Genomic DNA, 19,597 nt, shown 5'->3' with positions numbered 1-19,597 from the left:
ACCTGGAGTGAATTTTTGCTTTTAAAAATGACTTATATGATGGGTAATTGTTTTATCTCTCTACATACAGTATGGAGCTGTGTGGAGCTAAGTATTTGCATCTGCAGCTTTATTCTACACTTGCATGACTTCTTCATTCTTTCCTCCTTTTCTTCACTCATCTGCTCCATTCATTCAGTCTTGGGCCATTAAAATTATTATGAATAGTGAACGGCTGAAAGTCCATCTGGCAATCTGTTGCTGCTTAACATTCTTGTCACAAACACAAAATCACGCATACACTCTTTCTCTCTCTCTCACACGCGTGTGCACACACACACACACACACACACACACACACACACACACACACACACACACACACACACACACACACACACTTTCTGTTTCCAGCATACAGTTAAGCAGCCAGACCAAATGGACAGACAGCTTATGACATCCCTGTGACATGTGGCTGGTCCCTTAATGCTTCAGTACTGTACTCATTTAATTGTGCTGTCACTCATGAGCCGGGGAATGAAGAGATGGAGTAGCAGAGAGAGGGTGGAACCTTGTGTGCGTTATGCAGGAGCAGATATATTAATTTCTGTTTGGATGTTTTTTTTTTTGTTTTTTTTTTTTGTTGTTGTTTTTAAAATTACACTTCTCTTTCAATTCAAAGTAAGGGAGATATGAGAAGCTCCTGAATGCATAATTGGACCATTAAAGTTAGTTCTGCCAGTGCATTTATTATTCTGTTTAGTCTGTTTAAAGATCATTTTCTGGAGGTTCTGCATCGGTCAGCACAGCTTTTCAGTCATATTCAGGCTCTGAGATTGACCTCCCTTTTTTCTGAGCATACAGCATATGACTGGGGGCTTCTTGCGATGCAGTGTTTTGTAACCTTTGTCCTCCGTGAGATGGGTTTTGCCGAGTACAAACAGTGTGGTTCTCTACCATCTTGCTTTATATTCATGCAGCTGCAGAAATTCACACCTGGGACCTGCCCAGTATAACCACAGCCCTCTGCTGTGGGTCACTGAGGAGATCTCTGATGGGGCAGTTCAATCTAAAAAGAGTCTTGCTCGAAGACACCTCACTGGTAGTTGCTGAGAGCGGGAAATCATAAGTTACATGATTTCCCCGCTTTGATTTTCCAGCTGGTCTAGGTAGTCATGCTGTGGACGTTCTGTTTTTAAGTTCCCGCGTCTTTATCCATTAGGTGATTTCTGCCACCAGCAAAAAAGAAGAAGTGATGGAGAATAAAGATTTTTTGCTTATTTAAATACCACATTCCAGTTATCAGGAGTTTAAATACCTTTATCTTTTAATGTGAAAAGCACAAGAGCAGCTCCAATAAAAGTTTAGGATTTGTGATTCTGAGTGGATGGACCAAAATAATAAAACTGAAATAATGGAGGATTAGCTTTGTTTTCTGGGAAAAAGAGAAGTGAAATACAAGCCCCAAGATGTATTATTTTTACCTTCAGAATAATGCAAGAGTAACTTCAGGGAAATGTTTTAAGAATATTTTCCACTCAGAGCAGTCTATTTAAACGCACCATGTTCATCTTCCTTAGGTGACTACAGACCTCAAATCAAAATGCACAGACTCCCACACAGGCACCTCTGCCTCCGCACCACTGGCTGCTGGGATCATCGCTCTCGCCCTTGAGGCCAAGTAAGTGCTTATCACCGTTTCTGTGTGTGTCTTACCAAGGCTGGCAATTCTTGTCAGCTGTAGAGGCTCATTCTAACCTTCCTTATCTGCATATTTCCCTGACTTTTGTTGATTAAAATCAGTTAATGCAATGGAAAAGAGAAATATTAAAAATATAATTTGCACAGAACAAACTCATGATTAGATTTGGAAGTAATTATTCTAGAGAATGATTGGCCATTTTTTTTGAACGTACATATACTCTTAAGTATTCAAAAGCTTAACTAGTTTGAATTAATGCCCTGCTGTTATCAGTTTCTAGCATGTGGTTAGGAGTTTCCTAACTGCAAATTGGCCATTTAGTGGCAACAGGTAATTTTTTTTCACAGACTTTTAGAAGCTTTATTATAAATGTAACACTCTTGTATTAAATCAGTCTTTAACTGCTGGTACTATGTGTTTATGCATCAATTTGGTTTGATTATCCCACTTTATAAACTCCTTTTTAACCCCTCTGCCTGACAGATTTCAACTGTCTTTACAAATGGCACAATTTGATGTAAACACTAATCAGTGTTATGCAGTCACGCAGCACTAATGGAGGGACAAACACGAACGTCAGAACAGTCTTGAAAATGAGTAATTAGTCTTGTGACAAAACAGTTGCAATTAGGAATGGATTTAATGAGAAAGTGATTGAGCAAAGTTAGTAAATAAAATGCTTTATTTTACTAAATCTGCAATAAGATAAATGAATGTGCTTATTTAGTTAATCCCAGCAGAGAAGCAACTGTGACTTCCTGTAAACCCTGTTTTTTTTTTTTTTGTCTGTGTTTTTTTGTTTTGGATGCCTGGTCAGTTCAAGCTGACGTGGCTGCAAACAGAACAATCACTTAAGACTTCAAACACATGTTGACCTAATATTTTGTGTGATTCAGGAAAGAATGTGACTGATACTGTATTGTATCCTGTATTTAATCAGCTGTCCACCTGCAGGTTAAGTCTATAGGATGTATTGTCAGTGGCATCTGTTTGATCTGTCTGAGTGCCTCAACTTGATTTTTAAGCCACAGTCTTACCATGTGTGTGTCCCCCTGTGTGTGTGTGTGTGTGTGTGTGTGTGTGTCTTTCTCTCTTAATGTATGTCTCTGTGTGTGCTCGCACATACACATGTTCCAGTAAAAACCTGACCTGGAGGGATATGCAACATCTGGTTGTACGAACTTCTCACCCTGCCCACCTGCTCACCAACGACTGGAAAACCAATGGGGTTGGACGCAAAGGTACAGCAACTCCTTTCAAGTTCTTTTCTGGCCTCTGTAGTTGCAGATGGCTTTGAGGCTCATTAATATGTGATGGATCTAATAAACCAAATTGAATTGGACAGAGAGGTTGTGTGAGAGCTTCAAATGGGATCCACTCTGTGTAGTTGGTCTATAAAGTCAGAGTTGGGAGAGTGAGGATGCTGCTCACAGTGGGCCACCATTCATGTGTCTGTTTCCTCTTTTCTCTCTGGGTCTCTGCAGTTAGCCATTCATATGGATATGGATTGCTTGATGCCAGTGCAATTGTAGCACTGGCAAAGACGTGGACCAGCGTGGGGCCACAGAGGAAATGTGTGATCACCATGGTCTCTGAGCCAAGGTTAGTACACTACACACACATATGAACACACACACACACACAGAGCACATTGAATTTATCTCAAGACCCTGATTACAAGTGTCTGCACATATTACAGCTGTCACTTAAAAAAAAATCCCATTCAAACTAATTACAGCTAACAAGAAATTAGTTTGAATTAATTTTGATACAGCCCACATAGCCTGATCCTAAACTACACTGTAGAATTAATGTTCCATTTGTCTGAAGGTGCCTCTGCTGCCTCACTTGAGTGACAAGCTAATGTTACTGTAAGATAGTTACATTTTACAAATTCATCAGGCAGTTTTGCCTTTACCCACACACATTCATCATTGTGTCAAATCCAAACAATTTCCTCACTTTAACTCTTCAGTATTTTGGTGTCATGTTCTGCATGGCTAGCTAGTTTTCTCCATTTTGCCATAGCAAGGAGAACAACAATAACCTGATAGAGCAACAGGGCGTTCACTGTGTCAGATGGACAGGGACAGTGTACCTCGTTGCCCCCTGCTGGAATACAAGTCACTGTCTGTTATTCTGATGTGCACTTCAAATTTTTAATTTGAACGGATCATTACTGGTGGAATATTCAGTTTTTCCCACATTCAAACAGCAATTTGAATTCCCAATAAAAAGTGTCAACGTGAATCACAGTATATATTTTATAACTTTATTTAAAGAGACACTCCACTGACTCCATTTTACTCAACAGCACATAAAAAGGTGGTTTAAAGCTCTATACACTCAAAAAAAAAAAAAAATAAATAACCCTGAAGATCACATCAGGGTTTGGATGCTAGAGTGGTCTAATAACAGAGGCTGCTGGGTTGCATTATAGGAGAGTTTTTTGGAGCTTGACCTTTGCTTGGGACTCAAAGTCAGAATATCTCCTCCTATCAGAAAAGTTCCTCACTTGCATAAAAACAAAAAAAAATGTTTTTCAAGAGATTTAGCAGCAGCACATAGAAAACAAACATAAAAGTAATATTTAATAAAAATCTTACAATTATTCTAAAAAAATATGAATGGTATAATTAGGAATCAGTAAAGCTGACATGATCAGAAAGGTAATTTTATAAATGATAATGTAAGAGCAGTCACTATATGGTTATGAGAAATGGCAGAATATAGATATACAGTAAATACACAGCTTGTGTTTGATTGTTGTTTGACATAACCTCAGCCTGTGATTAAGCAGAATAATGAGATAAGCCTGAATGTATTTGATGCAGTGTGTGATAAGAAAAATTGACATTGAACTGGTCCCCAGCAGAACGTAGGTGTAGGAGATGCCCGTGTATGACTGAGCTGTTATGTTTTGCTGCAGTGACTTGTCATGTCTTTGTCTTCAGCGTGGCTCTGAGCGCCTGTTGAAATGCTCCATGTTGTTCTGTGGCTCTGTGCGTGTGTACGTGTGTGTGTGTTTGTGTGTATGCACACTGGTGCAGCTTCTCAGCCAAGCTCGAGAGGGAGCATTTAAAATTGAAATAATGATTTGTCAAATTATGTGTTCCTTTCATTGTTAAGACACAAAATTCCCCCTCAGCCATTTCATCCCTTCTTTTCCTGGTGTCACGGTCTAAACACAGTCTGACGTCTCCTCTTCATTATGCGCTCCCTGTCACTCCTCTCGCTGGGTTTGAGGTTTCTCTCTCTTTTACTGCAGTTATGAGACGCTCAGAGCAGATGGTTCGAGCGTCTGCGAACAGCAGTCAAGGCAGGTTATTCAATTTACATTTTAAGTGTTTAGCTGACTCACTTATGCAGTGTGACTTGAAATAAGTGAACAGGTAGGGGGTCCAGTGTCTTTCTCACTGTCAATTACTTCCAGACATTGCCTCTAACAGCATCATGACATTATTCTCAAAAAGGAAGATACATACATTGTATGAACTGCTGCATACAGACAGTGCTACATCATCAACCTTATGATCATAGTTACAAAGATGTCTGGCCATTTGCTGAGGCTTGTGTAGCAGTGAGATAGTGAATGACTGAATGAATGAATCAGAAGACTGTTTCAGACGGCCAGAAGCTTCCAGTTGTGTAATTTTAATTTTATCAGCAAGACAACCCTTGTGTTTACTTTAGAAAATGGACTGTGCCTCAAACCATGACATCTTTGCAGAAAAGTTCCTGTAAGCATGTGTCTCGCTAAATAAGTGAGCATGCAGGCTTTGTTTAAAATAGATGTCAGAGTTTTCAAATGTGATAGTTGTTAAAGAGGATTTACCAGACTTAATCATATTACTATCAGCACTAAAAAATCTTCTATCACTGAAAATTCAACTAACTGGAGTATGGTATGAGCTGGAAGCCTCAACATAGCTTTTCAAAAAGTGATTTATGATTCAAAAACTCTCTCTCTCTCATTTCTCTGTAACGTAAATGGGTGGCAGTTCTTACAGTTTGGCTGGTTCCCAGAATATCTTTTGGCAGTTCTGAAAAGCTTCATATACACTAGATTAAAATGCACATTGATGTCTCCCAAGGATTATTGCTGTAAACAGATTCATTTTAAAAACAATTTCACAAATGTTAAATTCCAATATATAATGAGTTTGTAATTGGTTGATTTTTCATCATGCATTGGACCAGATCTGCTGTGAGCTGCTAAATGCCAGAGGAAAAAAAGGAACAAATGCAAGTGTTAGTGTTGGGCAACATTGGTCTTGTGGCTTGGGGGTTGTGTTTTGGTGTTGCTGAAAATTGTTTTACAGGCATTCTTAAATTTTTACCATTGTCACTGAAGTGCTGAAATGTTGATGATAAAAAGTTGTCATCTTTCTCTTCAGATCAGTCGCCTTCATGTACTCATTGATCTTCCACAGTGATTGAAGTGCTGGTTATGGATTTACAGCATGTCCCTCCCTCTGTCTCTCTGTCTGTGTGTGTCTGTACAAACAGCTGCCATGCCTGCAACAGTGCCACAAATTTTGCTTGTCCCAGGCCTTAAATCACAGACGCCTGTGCCGCAGTGGTCAGCTGGCAATGATAAATCAACTTCCACAGCTATTTGTATAAATTTCCATTTCCTCCCCCTATGTGCTCTGACTCTACCCAGAAACACCATAAAATACACATTGGAGTCTAAACATGAAATACTGAAGAGCTGTGTTGTTGTTGATTTGTATTATAATGTGTTCACTGGTGTAGAGCTGCAAGTTAACATTTCAGATTGTTCCCATGTTCAAAGGTCAAAGGCATTCATGTGGTGTTTTAATGCATCATGAAAAATTTGACGGACTTTGTCTTAAAAGAGCCGTGACCGTTTAGCGATCACACCACGTCTTGTGGTGTGATCACGCCTTTCTCACGCCTCACGCCTTCTTCCTCCTCCTCAGAATTGTTGTGGATGCATGTAATCTCCTAAGCGGATTTGGGGTGGGGGGGTTGGGGGTGGTAAAAAGAGGTGGCTGCTTTACTTCCACCGAAGACACTGGTGCTACAGGTTGTGAGACACTAATCCTGTTCAAGGCCAGAGACTCTTCACCCTTTGCAGGCTCACACACTGGCCAAGAGCAAAATGTCACCTGCGCAAATGTCTGGAAGGAAGCTTATCCAGAGCTCAGAACAAACCGCTAATGATTTCAGGGGCACACAACCCACAGCTAACACACACCACTGTCCTAATGAATCTCCGTTATATGTCGGTTTCTCTCATTTGACAGGAATATTGGCAGCCATTTATTGATCAACATGAGCGTGGACGCCTGCATCGGGACTGACAGTCACGTGACCTCATTAGAGCACGTTCAGGCCCGGCTCACCCTGTCCTACAACCGGAGGGGAAACCTGGCTATCCACCTCATTAGTCCTGCTGGCACACGCTCCACGCTGCTCCATCCCAGGTACAAACACACAACTGCACAACCACACAAGCATACAGTAACTGTTGATGAAGACAGACATTTACATTCCTGCATTCCTCGTTTTCCTGCAGGCCTCATGACTACTCTTCAGAAGGTTTTAATGACTGGGCTTTCATGACCACCCACTCCTGGGATGAGAACCCCACGGGGGCGTGGACACTGGAGATTGAGAATGTGGCTGGTGCCAGTGACTATGGTGAAGCATCTTTGTTGTTTACAAAAGAGAAAAAAATATTTGGTTTGCCTGCATGTTTTTGTGTTCATGACCAGAATTTGCTGCTATTTTAAATCGTTGTAATTGCAACTAATGATTATTTTCATTATTGATTAATTTCTTTTCTGATTAGAAAAGAAGCAACAAGGAGAGTGAAGGGTGAATTTACAATGTAGTGGTTATGTTATATGCTTCAGAACCAGTGAGCCTCAAGGACAGCATAAAATAACCTTACTTGTACAAATGACTCAGTGTTATTTAACACATGTATTTATCTGTGGTGTTGAAAGTTCAGCTCAAGGTTTAAGAGTTCAGTGCCAGGAGATTACAGATCAAGTGGCACCTGTATTTAAAGTGTCTCTGCCGTTGTGCTTCGTTGTAAAGGCTTTAAGATGACTCTGTATAGCTCTGCAGCAACACGTTTCCTAATAACAGGGAACATGATAGCAGTGGAGTGAATTCTCCACTTTTTCTGTTTGCCCTTGGATTATCCGTCATCTGCATTTGGACAGTTCTACCCACAACATGATAATTCAGAATCCAAGAAAACTCCAGGAAACAGATGTAGTTAAATGCCTCACACCTCCCTCCTCAGTAAGGAGAGATTTACTAAAGTGGAACCTCTCACAAGGCCCCACACTTAATGGTTCTTGAGAGATGTGCACTTTATGACATTCTTATTAAGCATGCCGTCTTGAAATTGCGGCTCATTTCAGAGTCATTTTCTGTCATTTTATGCAGAAAATCTAAGAGTCTACAATGAGTAGAGGATACATTTACCAAATTCACCCCAGGGAGTGCCAGAGCCGTACTCTTTTTGACAGGCCTACTTTTTTACCCTGGTTAATTTCAGTTTTTTTTTTATCTCCATCTCTTGTCTCTCCACTCAGGCACTCTGACCCAGTTCATCCTGGTGCTGTATGGCACCGGCTCGACATCCTCCAGCTCCTCTGAAAAGCCTCAGGCTGGCAATGGCAGCTGTAAGACCCTGGACCTAAGGCAGATATGCATCGGTAAGACTGGTATCTCTTGTCTCAAGTTCGGTCCTCGCAGGAAGTTTCAGTCACAGCAGCTGAGGAGGGGTAGTGTAATTACTGAGTAATGTTGAGATGTGATATGTGAGGTAGCCTGGAGAGTGTGAGGTGAGTTGAAATATTATCCCATATGTGCTCAGCTGCAACTGTTTGCATAGTGTGACAGACTTATTTGAAAATCACACAAAACTCTTCCTGCAAGCTTCAAATCACGAGTCTCTTTAGTGTCCGTATCAATTTTAAATAAAGATCTAACTTCTGAGATCAAATAAAATTTTACTCCAGGTTCTCTTTTAATAATCTCATTAAAATTTATTAGTGTCCATACTGCCTACGTACCTAATCCAAATACTGCCATAGGCAAGGTCTAAAGATACCACTGACTTAGCTCTAACACAGTGTGAAGTCCACCTACATATTGTCTGAAATAGTGACAGTCTGACCCCTACAGGCTGTCAGAGGTACTTACAAAAAAATCGTCATACAGGATCGTTTGAGGGTAAGCAGTATGTAATTATCATGTTGTGATTATCATGTATTATAGTACACAGAACTTTCTGACTTGGGCGTCACAACAATCGCTGACAAGACCCTACAGACCGTACAGTAAATTAGGTTTCTGTCCCTTCTGTTGGCTCACACTCCTGTTTTCAGCACTGTTACCCCCAGAACCCAGAGTCTGTTAATTGCCGTTATAGGCAATGGACTGCATCTGGACCTGCTGCATATGGAAATGGGTCTTTTGACTTGAACATGCTGCTCTCAGCATATAAATTGCAAAGCTTTTCGTCATCAGTTTCTTTAGTAAGCAAAAGTAGCACTAACATAAGTGGAAATGGTGACTTGAAAGCAAAATTGCCCCAAAACTTTGTTGCACAACATGAATGAATACACACAGAAATGTCAGACACACTGTTCTTCCCCATGTTAATTGTGTTCTTTGAGGCTCATCTGTCTGGACAGAAATCCTGGTTCTCTGTTTATGGGTTGTCTGACTCATATGAAGAGGTAAGAGGTGAGTGTGGCTGTTCATTTTGGTTTCTTTCTCTGTGTTTCAGAGTGCGACTCCGGCTACTACCTCTTTCAGCAGGGCTGTGTGAAAGCATGTCCAGCAGGCTTCTCAGTGGGCTCCCAGCCTATCAACTACACAGTGGGGAATTCTATACCGCCAGCTTCCGTCCCAGCCTGCCTGCCCTGCCCACCGCCCTGCCTGACCTGCAGCAGCCTCAGCCCTCAGGCCTGCCTGTCCTGCCCCCCTCACAGCTCCCTGGACCCCATCTCCGGCACCTGCCTGCACCTCAACCAGTACATGCGCGAGTCCCCCGGCAGCTTCATGGTAGGGCCTGGGAACCTGGGGTCGCAGCTCCAGCTCAGCTCCCAGCTGCCCATCACCATCGCCGTGCTCAGCTGCATGGCCATCATCGCCACCTTCGCTGGCATCTTCCTGCTGCTGCAGCTGCGCTCAGGCGCGCTTATCAAGCTGCCCTCTCTGGAGGCTGGCGGCGGTCTTGGGGGCAGCTTCAGCCTCGGGGGAAATAGGCTGGTGTCGTACCGTGGCATCCCGACAGTGTGGGGGGATGACGGGGTAAATACAGACTCCGAAAACGAAGAGTTTGACGTCCAAAATGAGAGGACTGCCTTTATCAAAACACAAAGTGCTCTTTAATGCCTCCCCCTCATCCCTCCTTCTCTCCTGCTTTTAAAATCCTCTCAGCCCCATTTGTCTGGTAATTCAGGGCTGTGGTAACTGTCCTTTCACAGTCTTTACTGGTTTTATTGCTCACCCCCCCCCTTTTTTCTTTTTCTGTCTTACTGGGTTTTTCATCTGAGTCCTGCTTCGGGATCTTGTCTTCCTCTCTGCTGTGGGAGACCTGATGGGAAGCTGCTGTCTCTCAGAGCTCGGGATGGCCCAAGCTTTGCTTTGTTCACACTTCGGCGCATTTCTATTAAACTGGCTCTCTCCCTCCTCTTGCCCTCAATCACTAACAGTGTCTGTCTGTGCAGAGTCCATTTTCCCCTCCAGCTCCAGCTCCTTTTTGTTACAGTAAACAAATGATTATTATTTGCTTGCTTCCTATTCCTTTTTTTCTCTTTCCATCAGTCTCAGTGCAGTAGCCAGACGAGATTGCTGAATGTGAAGAGGAGAGATGTGTGTGTGTTTGTCTGAATGAATGCGTGTGAATGTGAGCGTGTAAATCTGATGACTAGTGTAGTGCCCTTTATAGAGAAGCTAAAGCTGGTCCTGTCACATTTAGTACTTTAACAAAAAAAAGTGATAACAAAAGTTATATTATAAGGCATGAAATCTGATTTAAAAATACCAATTCTCTCGAGGAGTCGTCCAGTGACAGCCACTTCCAAAATCTCCAAAAAAGCACCACTTATCTGCAATGATTCACATTTTTTAAGTGCATTTTAAAAATCAAAAGCATAATAACTGACAGGGAAATGTCCAGATTTAAATGGTTGATAACTATGTGCCAGCAGTCAGAGAAACAAAACAGACAGTCTGAGAGCTTTTTGGGTAACGTCTCTGTCGTCTGTCTTTTAATGATGAGACAGTAATTGTATTTACTTTAAACAGAATCCATCTTTCAGGCGATCACTGTTTTTTTATCTGTTACACAGTTATTGTTCTAGGTGTGACGAGGGCTTTAGTTCTCCTATTGTATACACAATGTGGAAAGCTCTCTCTCAGCTCTGGCAGAACAAACTGTGAGTCACACAGCTAGCAAAGCTTCCTCCAGCTTAACTTAACTTTCTCTGGTTTGGAAACTATAAATTCTTCCAGCCTCATAACCTCCCAACTATCACATGCAAGGTTTATCAAAAAAAATAAGATAAATTAAAAGAGAAAAACACACCGACACACACACTCACACACTCAATGGAGAGGCTACTCCATCAACCCTGAGGCACAATCCCTTCCAGGGATATTTAATTTCTCAGTCTGATGTGCTCACATCCCGGGGCTGAGAGAGAAGCAGTCGAGGTGCTGATGGGACCCAGAACAATATGTGACTGTTGAGCATAAGAGCTTCTCAAAGCAGCTGGCAGGTGTTGAGTTACCTGTGATTGATTTCTTGACAGAGCGGAAACAGTAACAATACATCAAGGCTTTGGCTTTCGTCAGAGCACATTGGCGCTACAAACACACATTACACACGCCTCATATCATAATGCCTGAGAGTTTGTTCATGTGTGTGTGTGTGTGTGTGTTCCTTTATTGAATACGAGGTGGAGAATGTTAATCTGCCCTCCGAAGTGAAGGTTTCCTTCCCTCCCTCGTCTCACAGCTTCTGCTCTCTCTTTTCCACATCTTGAATATTGTTCAGAAAATCCTGCGTCGAGACTCCACATCTCATCAGCGTCTCTGCACTCACCCTCCAGTCTTCATCTAATCTGAATTTCAGATTATCTCTTCAGCGTACTTGCCAATTAATTATTTTCTGAATGATACTGCAGCAGACTATTTATTCTGAGAGATTTTAATCATACCTTTAGGGAGGATTGTTTAAAAGTGATTTCTCTTTCGGGCTGGTTATCATCCAAAATATGCACCTCATGATTTAATCCAGTGTAGCCATTTTGAATCCATTGATTTCTTTTTCTACTATGTTGATTTTTTTTTTTTTTTTTTTTTTTTCCAGCACAAAAACAGTGGCGCTTGCTGAGAGAGGTTGTCATGGCGATGACATGCATACAAAACTGCAGCTGCTCATCCTTTTATCTACCTCTCATATCAGTCAGCAAGGTTTCATACACCATTAGAGGAGCTGTTAAATGATTATAGAGGTCAAATTATATGTAGGTCAGACATGAAAACTCTTCTCTGGAAAGGTTTAGGAGAATAGGCATGTAAGTCAAATTTATGTTTTAGAGGCGAAACAAGCCATTGCAATTCAGAAACTGTACAGCTGCTGTGTAAATTCTAGTTCCCCTGAAACTCCTATCTCTCCTAAAAATTTATTGCCTTTATGATCAGCATTCATGGGCTGCCACACCTGGGCTTTAAAACCTGTTATTGAAAATAGAAGGATTGTCCATAGATCTTGTCAGCAGGCATTTTAAGTGCTAAATCAACCTAAAAATAGTTAGGAGGCATTTGTTTTCCTCACCTCTCACACTCAGTTTCCACCCAGATGGCTCCACTTGGGGTTAAGAAATTTTTTTGTGTCTGTCTCTGACAATCAAATAATTTCCTTGTTTTGTGGGTAGGGAAGGTACACAAACACACAAATCAGTTTTGATATAACCCCTTGTGTTTGGAAGCCTTCTCAGAAGGCATTACTAATAAAAATGTGGAGCTCAACATGATTTAAAATTTCACAAGCGAGAATAAAGAATTTCAAACCAATACCTGCCAAAAATCCCGTTCAAAAGGATGGAGAGAGCCTGGTTCGTATCCTCTCAGACACAGTGCTGCGCCAGGAAGCTTAATTCATCTCAGATGGCTGGTGCAGGTGTAGCACATTTGGCTTATCGCGACAGTTTCAGCCAGGAAGCACTAAACTGGATTGGAAACCAACCCGAGAATGTGGATTTTAGAGAAAATGCCCTCAAAAGGGACAAAGCTAATGTGGCTACAGAATAACGAGTATGTTCTGCGTGGCTTTGTGTGATGTACATTAGTGCCTACTGCCATTTAAACTTTGATTAGCCCCTGTTTGAGGAGGGTGCTAATTTAAAAATGTAATAACTTCAGCCTCAGACTTGAGCCACACAATCTTATTGACTTCCCAGCTTGGTGTGAAGTGTGTAAACAACAGATAATGGGCTAATGCGGCACCAAAATTGCTTCCATAAACTGTTTTCTTAAACTCTGGAGGCTCAGAGTTAGCTTTTTTAGAAGTATAGTGTGGGACTTTGACCAATTTGTTGCCATTAGTATGGATAATTGATGCTCAGCCTAGTCAACATTGTTTATTATGCGTCTTCCCTTAGAAGATTAAAATTGCTGTAATAAAGAATATAGTTCCTCCAACATTGCAACATTTTGGGGTGTTCAGTTTCTGTGGCCCCCACCCCAAGCCCGCAGATACAAAATTATTTATTCATCTTAACTTGGTGTTGTATTCACTACAGCTTGACAGACTGAGAAAACTTTATACTGATGAACTCAGAGCTCTGTGCATTCAAGTGTCCAGCTCTTAAGAAAATCGTGAATGCGGGCAGCATTAAATAGCTAGTGCTTCCAAAGCACTGGGAGCTGCAGAAGACCATTAGCAGTCAGCTTACTCCTTTCACTGCAAGAATGTGATGGAAACTACACACTTAAAAAGAAGGAAAAAAAAAAAGAGGTTCTATAATCATGCCAGAAAGCAGCTCCTAATTATAAGGCAACTACTTCTCTGGCACTAGTGTGAAGCCTTTTAATGTTAAAAGTAACAGGAATGTTACAAAAAAAATCTGCTTGCTGCAAACTGTCTCCTCTTATAGCGAAAAGACTCGCTCATGGGCACGGTGGAGGCTTTGTCTTCATACCGCTGATTTAAGTCGTGGAACTTGATGTTGCTTCGGTCCTGCCTTAGGATGTAGTCTGAAGTGATCAATATGAAGTTGGATGGAGTTGATAGGAGCAATATCTTTGGCATAACCAAAGACAATCAAATGCTGTCGGTTTAGTGTTTAGACATGTTGCTTTCAGGTTGTCACAGTCCATCGACCCCTTTCACCTGCATTCAGAGTGTTTTGTTGATGTCGCTCTGTCATCTCTGCCCTTTTTGAAGACCTGCGGCGACACCCCATATGTTCAGCAGCTGTGGAGGGAGAGGGTAGAATGTATCCCATCTCCATTAACTTAAGGGCTGAATCAGATCTGCGTGCGTCCGTGTGTGCACATGCTTGTTTTAAGTTTAAATAAAACACTTTGTGATGGGAGGGTGGGGGTGGGGGGGTTGTGGTTAGTGGAGCAGCCTCAGACGACTCTATTGACCTCCTCCTGCCTCTTCAAGAGGTTCCTGGCCTGTGGCTGCACACAGTACCTTACAGATTTGTGACCTATGAATAATGTACAAGAATGACTATCTTACATGGGACATAACTCTAAAATAAGGCCTATTTTTGTACTATATGAATGGTGCAGTGTAATTTTCTTGTAATTTAAAGATTTTTTTTTTTTGCTCTTGTTTTTCTTCTTTTTATTTAATTGATGTCAATTATAGATTCTACTAAAATAAAGATCTATGCAAATTTGAATGTGTTTTTTTTTCACTTGCATTGCAATGCATTTGTCCTTTACACTAGTAAAAGTACTAGTTAAACAAAGAAAATGCTCAATTTCAAGCAAAAGTCCTCCATTGTAAATACTACTTAAGTAAAAGTGCAGAAGTATCAACAGCAAAATATGCATAAAAATACACTGGACTCTAATATTTGCTTTTCTGTGAACATTTTTCTGAAATACTGGGATGATTTGATCTTTTGGGGCCTCAAACAAATTTTAGAGATAGAAACAAAAACCAAAAACCATGGTGGAAACATGACAAAAAACATGACTCTAAATACAGCTTCTTTATGCCCTTATGCGTTCATAGAGCCATAGCAGCATGGCTTTATGGATGGCAGTCACTGTCAGTCCACCACTTTGGTACGGACTGAAGTATTTTATCAACTGTTGGACGGATTGGCATTAAAATTTTGAATAGCCATTCATGGATCCAAGCTTTTAAATCCTACTGCCATTAGCGATCATCTACTTGTACTTTACTTACAGTGGCAAGAAAAAGTATGTGTAACCTTTTTCTGCATTAATTTGTCATAAAATGTGATCTGATGTTCATCTAAGTCAAGGCTATTGACAAATATAATGTGCCTAAAATAATAACATTTTTTTTTTTTTTATCTTTCATGTCTTTATTGTACACACTCATTCAACATTCAAAATGGTAGTGGAATTAATGGGATTGGAATTAATAGCTGGTTGACCCCCCTCCCCCCTTGGCAGCAATAACCTCAACCAGGTGCTTCCTGTAGCTGTGGATCAGACCTGCACATCGTTCAGGAGGAATTTTAGCCCATTCTTCCTGGCAGAGCTGCTTTAGCTCTGTCATATTCTTTGGATGTCTCATGTGTACAGCTCTCTTCAAGTCATTCCATAGCATCTCTATTGGATTGAGGTCTGGGCTCTGACTTGGCCACTCCAAAAGGCGGATTTTGTTTTTCTGAAGCCGTTCTGTTGTGGACTTGCTCCGGTGTTTTGGATCATTGTCCTGTTTCAGCTGATGTACAGACATTCTCACCTTATCCTGAAGAATTTTTTGATACACTTGGGAATTCATCTTCCCCTCAACAATTGCAAGCTGGCCAGGCCCTGATGCAGCAAAGCAGGCCCAAAGTATGTGCCCGTAAAGTATGTGCCCTCCGCCATACTTTACGGTTGGGATGGTGTTTTCATGATGATATGCAGTACCCTTTTTACACCAGATGTAGTGCTGCGTGTTCTTTCCAAATAGTTCAATCTTAGTTTCATCAGTCCACAAAACATTTTGCCAATACTACTGTGGAATGTCAATGTGCTCTTTCACAAACTTCAGGCGTGCAGCAACGTTCTTTTTAGTAAGAAGCGGCTTCCTTCGTGGTGTCCTGCCATAGACACCCTGCTTGTTCAATGTTTTACATACTGTAGACTCATGAACACAGATGTTAGTCAGCTCCAATGATGCCTTCAAATCTTTGGTTGTCACTCGGGGTTGTTTCTTTACCTCATTGATCAGTCTTCTTGTGCTCTTGGGGTCATGCTGACTGGGCCCCCACTTCTTGGTAGAGTAGCCACAGTCCCAAAGTGTCTCCATTTGTAGATTGTTTGCCTGTAGACTGGTGAATTTCTTAAGTCTTTGAAATGACTTTATAACCCTTTCCAGCTTTATGTAAATCAACAATTCTTGATCGTAGATCCTCTGAAAACTTTTTGGCGAGGCATGGCTCACATAAGCGTATTCTTCTTGTGATGAGTAAAGTCAAAAAGTTTGAGTGGTTTTTATCAGTCAAGGTAGCTCTAGTCCACACCTCCAAACTCATTCTTAACAAGACTCCAGGTATGCTAACACCTGACTCCAATTAGCTTTTTTGAGGTCATTAATTCAAGGGTTCACATACTTTTTCCACTTGCACTATGAGGATTTTATGGTTGCTCTCAATAAAAACATGAAAGGTCAGAATTTTCTTTGTGTTATTATTTTAGGCACATTATATTTGTCAATACCCTTGACTTAGATGAAGATAAGATCACATTTTATGACAAATTAATGTAGAAAACCATGAAATTCCAAAAGGTTCACATACTTTTTCTTGCCATGTTTCATTGCTAACCTACATTTCTACTACACTTTATTTCAGAGGGAATTATTGTAATTTTTTACTCCATTATGGGGTTGACTGATAAGTCCATGGCTTATAGTAGAAGGAGTTGAGTTAAATGTGAATCTTGTTACATGCATGTGCAGTTCAACTCCATGATGATGCAGGAAGTTTTAAGTCAATAACTTTTGCTGTAGTTCTGTTTTGGGTAATTGACAATTGCAAGTCAGTGCTGTCTGAGAAAATAGTCCACAGCGGCGATGACATCATCATCACTGTCCTTGAGCTCCTTCCTCATCTTGGGAAAGAGGTAGTACTCCAAATCAGATGAATAAGGTGGGTGTCGGATGACTTCAAATCTACATATGCATCATCGCTGCATATGTTGAACTGCACGTGTAAAAAGAGCTGTTTGCTCTTCCTCTATGCAACAGACTTAATCACCCTTCATTTATTTGACACTTGAAGCTACTCATTATTTTACAGATAAAGATTTCACATACAAAACATGATTAGTTCATAAAACATGATGCATCGTTCAGTGCGCAAAATCTCACTTACCAAATCATTTTAGTTTCTAATTGAGTACTTACCTCCTTATTTTCTTGGACCCTGCTAGTGCTGTAAGGATATCCAACCTCTTTTTTTATTAGGTCAAGGTGACAACATGAATGTGAAAAAAGCAATTACACACAGGTTCCCACCCTGATACAGCCACCTACATGCAATGAAAAACAACTGCCAGAGTAACAAACGACTGTACTGGCATGCTCAACTATGCTCTTAATACCTGTGTCACAGTTCTGGGATGTCATATGAGTTTGATTTAAAAGGTATATCAAACCAGACCAGGTTGATATTAGCATGTTAGCATGCTGACGCTCCCTCTGAAATGTGGTGGAACTGATGAACAAGGTAGCAGAAAATAGAAATACTCAAGTGCGGTAGAAGTGTAGTGTTAGAAAATAGTTTTTATCTACATGAATGTTGTTGCTGAAGTGACAGCACAAGGGTTAGACTGTAAAACATGTAGTTGACTGTAATGTGACATTTCTGGACATCGAACTCCCAGCACAGCATCATTCTCTGCTGCTTCTCACCACAGCATATGGGTTAGACCGCCTACAACTGCAGACATTTGAGCAGACATTTCCGCTGTGGTCTTTAAACACAGACTGAGCAGTGCTTCGTTATTTTATGTATTTTTGCCCCCTCTTGTCACCATCCTGTATAATGAGTGTATTTGATGATGTATGGCTGCTGTAATTAAGCCAATGAGTTTACAACAGAGAGGTTGCGCCCAGCACCAACCCAGTCATAAATACACGTAATGAAGTGAGTCTGGGTTCACACAAGGAAAAAAAAAACACAAAACATATATATATATATATATATATATATATATATATATATATATATATATATATATATATATATATATTCATATATATACATATATATACATATATATATATATATATATATATATACACACACACACACAACATCAGCAGTTTCTGCAGTCTGTGAACAAACAGGTTATTTTAAAAAAACAGCAGAGATGGTTTCAGCATGCTGGCCATTGCTCAGAGTTAAAATGAGTTTAAATGAATTCTTCTCTATTGTATGTGCAGTAGCATTTTGGGTCTAGTAGTAAACCTCCACCTGCCTGCATCAGACTTTCAGGTCACTGTGGGGAAGTCTTGAAGCCACAGTGCTCCAATAACCAGCACACCAGATGTTCATATGTATATTTATAATAACAAGACGTTAGAAGCACCGTTAAAAGATGAACTCTCCTGGATGGGAGAGGTATTCTGGGCATTAAGTAAAACAATGTAAAACAGAAGAATGGCCCATGTGAGTGGAATATTGTTATACATTATTAAGTAATTTATTATTACTGTAGCATTTTACTGTTTTAGTTGGTTAAGACCGAGCCATAATTTTTATTTCAACAGTTTTATATTTTTTTACAAAGCAAAACAGAACATTCCCCCAACACAGGACATCTTAGCGTAAAATACAAAATAACGACAAAATAAAAGCTAACCCTTACAGAGGAAGGGGCGTTTGCAGTAAGGTATTGGCAATCATAGGGGAATATAATTTGCAAAATATGTTCAAGATTCAGCCATATTTTAAAGGCACTATATACATGTTAGCCAGTGTTAGCATTAACAGCTGTTTACATACCAGACTAGGAGAAACATTGTGTGTTCAGCATCAGACTTCATTCTTTTATTTGCTGTGGTGGAAAGCAACGGCAATGTTAACTGTTGTTTCGCTTCCATTTGTATTACTTCTTTTCTTCTATTGAAACTAGCATGCTAACCAGCTAGCCCCATCCTGTCTCAATACCACTTTGTAATGGTGAGTCACTGTAGGGTCCAGTCTGCCCCCAGTCTGACATGAGAGGATGAAGTAACTCTGCCCAGGATGGCTTAGGCTCTTGGTGAGTAAACAGCTGTTAATGCTAACGTTGGCCATGTAGTGATAGCAAAAACTTACACGTAGCACCTTTAATTGATACTAACTATAGCAGCTGTGTCAATACTCTTGGTAACAGACATATCTAATGTTTCTGATGCACACAAAGCAACAGATGAGCATCAGTGGTCTTTGTATAACATGTAGGTAAGATCTGTATGTTGAGCTCAGTCAGTGGCATCTCTCAGGCAGCATTCAGCCTCCACCTGTTTGCGTGTGTGTTGTTTCTGCATTGTATTAGGTATTTTACATTTACAATAATAGTACTTGAGTTATTTTGCCTCTAAAGTTATTCTTAAATTGAAAGCAAAATTTCAAATACAAGCACAACCACATTCAAACAGACACGAGGAAGTGCTGCTTCAAACAACCTTCTGTACTTTTTTTTCCTTCCTGACAGGGAAGT

The 19,597-nt window shown here is 40.6% G+C and overlaps 1 protein-coding gene across 4 annotated transcripts in view; it reads left to right on the top strand.

Moving 5' to 3' along the window:
• The window catches only part of furina (furin (paired basic amino acid cleaving enzyme) a), a 77,618-nt gene extending 63,017 nt beyond the window's left edge, over nt 1-14,601 (top strand). For all 4 annotated transcript variants that reach the window (XM_018667902.2, XM_018667905.2, XM_018667903.2 and 1 more), the window contains exons 10-16: nt 1,560-1,660; nt 2,819-2,922; nt 3,166-3,283; nt 6,955-7,134; nt 7,227-7,351; nt 8,260-8,382; nt 9,462-14,601. In XM_018667902.2, coding sequence (XP_018523418.1) covers nt 1,560-1,660; nt 2,819-2,922; nt 3,166-3,283; nt 6,955-7,134; nt 7,227-7,351; nt 8,260-8,382; nt 9,462-10,069 — 1,359 coding nt within the window. In that variant the 3' untranslated portion in view covers nt 10,070-14,601. The remainder of the gene's footprint in view (nt 1-1,559; nt 1,661-2,818; nt 2,923-3,165; nt 3,284-6,954; nt 7,135-7,226; nt 7,352-8,259; nt 8,383-9,461) is intronic.
• Nucleotides 14,602-19,597: the final 4,996 nt, after the last annotated feature.

The sequence above is a fragment of the Lates calcarifer genome, linkage group LG2, assembly GCF_001640805.2.
Source record: "Lates calcarifer isolate ASB-BC8 linkage group LG2, TLL_Latcal_v3, whole genome shotgun sequence".
In the NCBI taxonomy this organism is placed as follows: Eukaryota; Metazoa; Chordata; class Actinopteri; family Centropomidae; genus Lates; species Lates calcarifer.
Note: the sequence above shows the minus strand (reverse complement) of the source record. Positions and strands in the feature narration are given on the sequence as shown.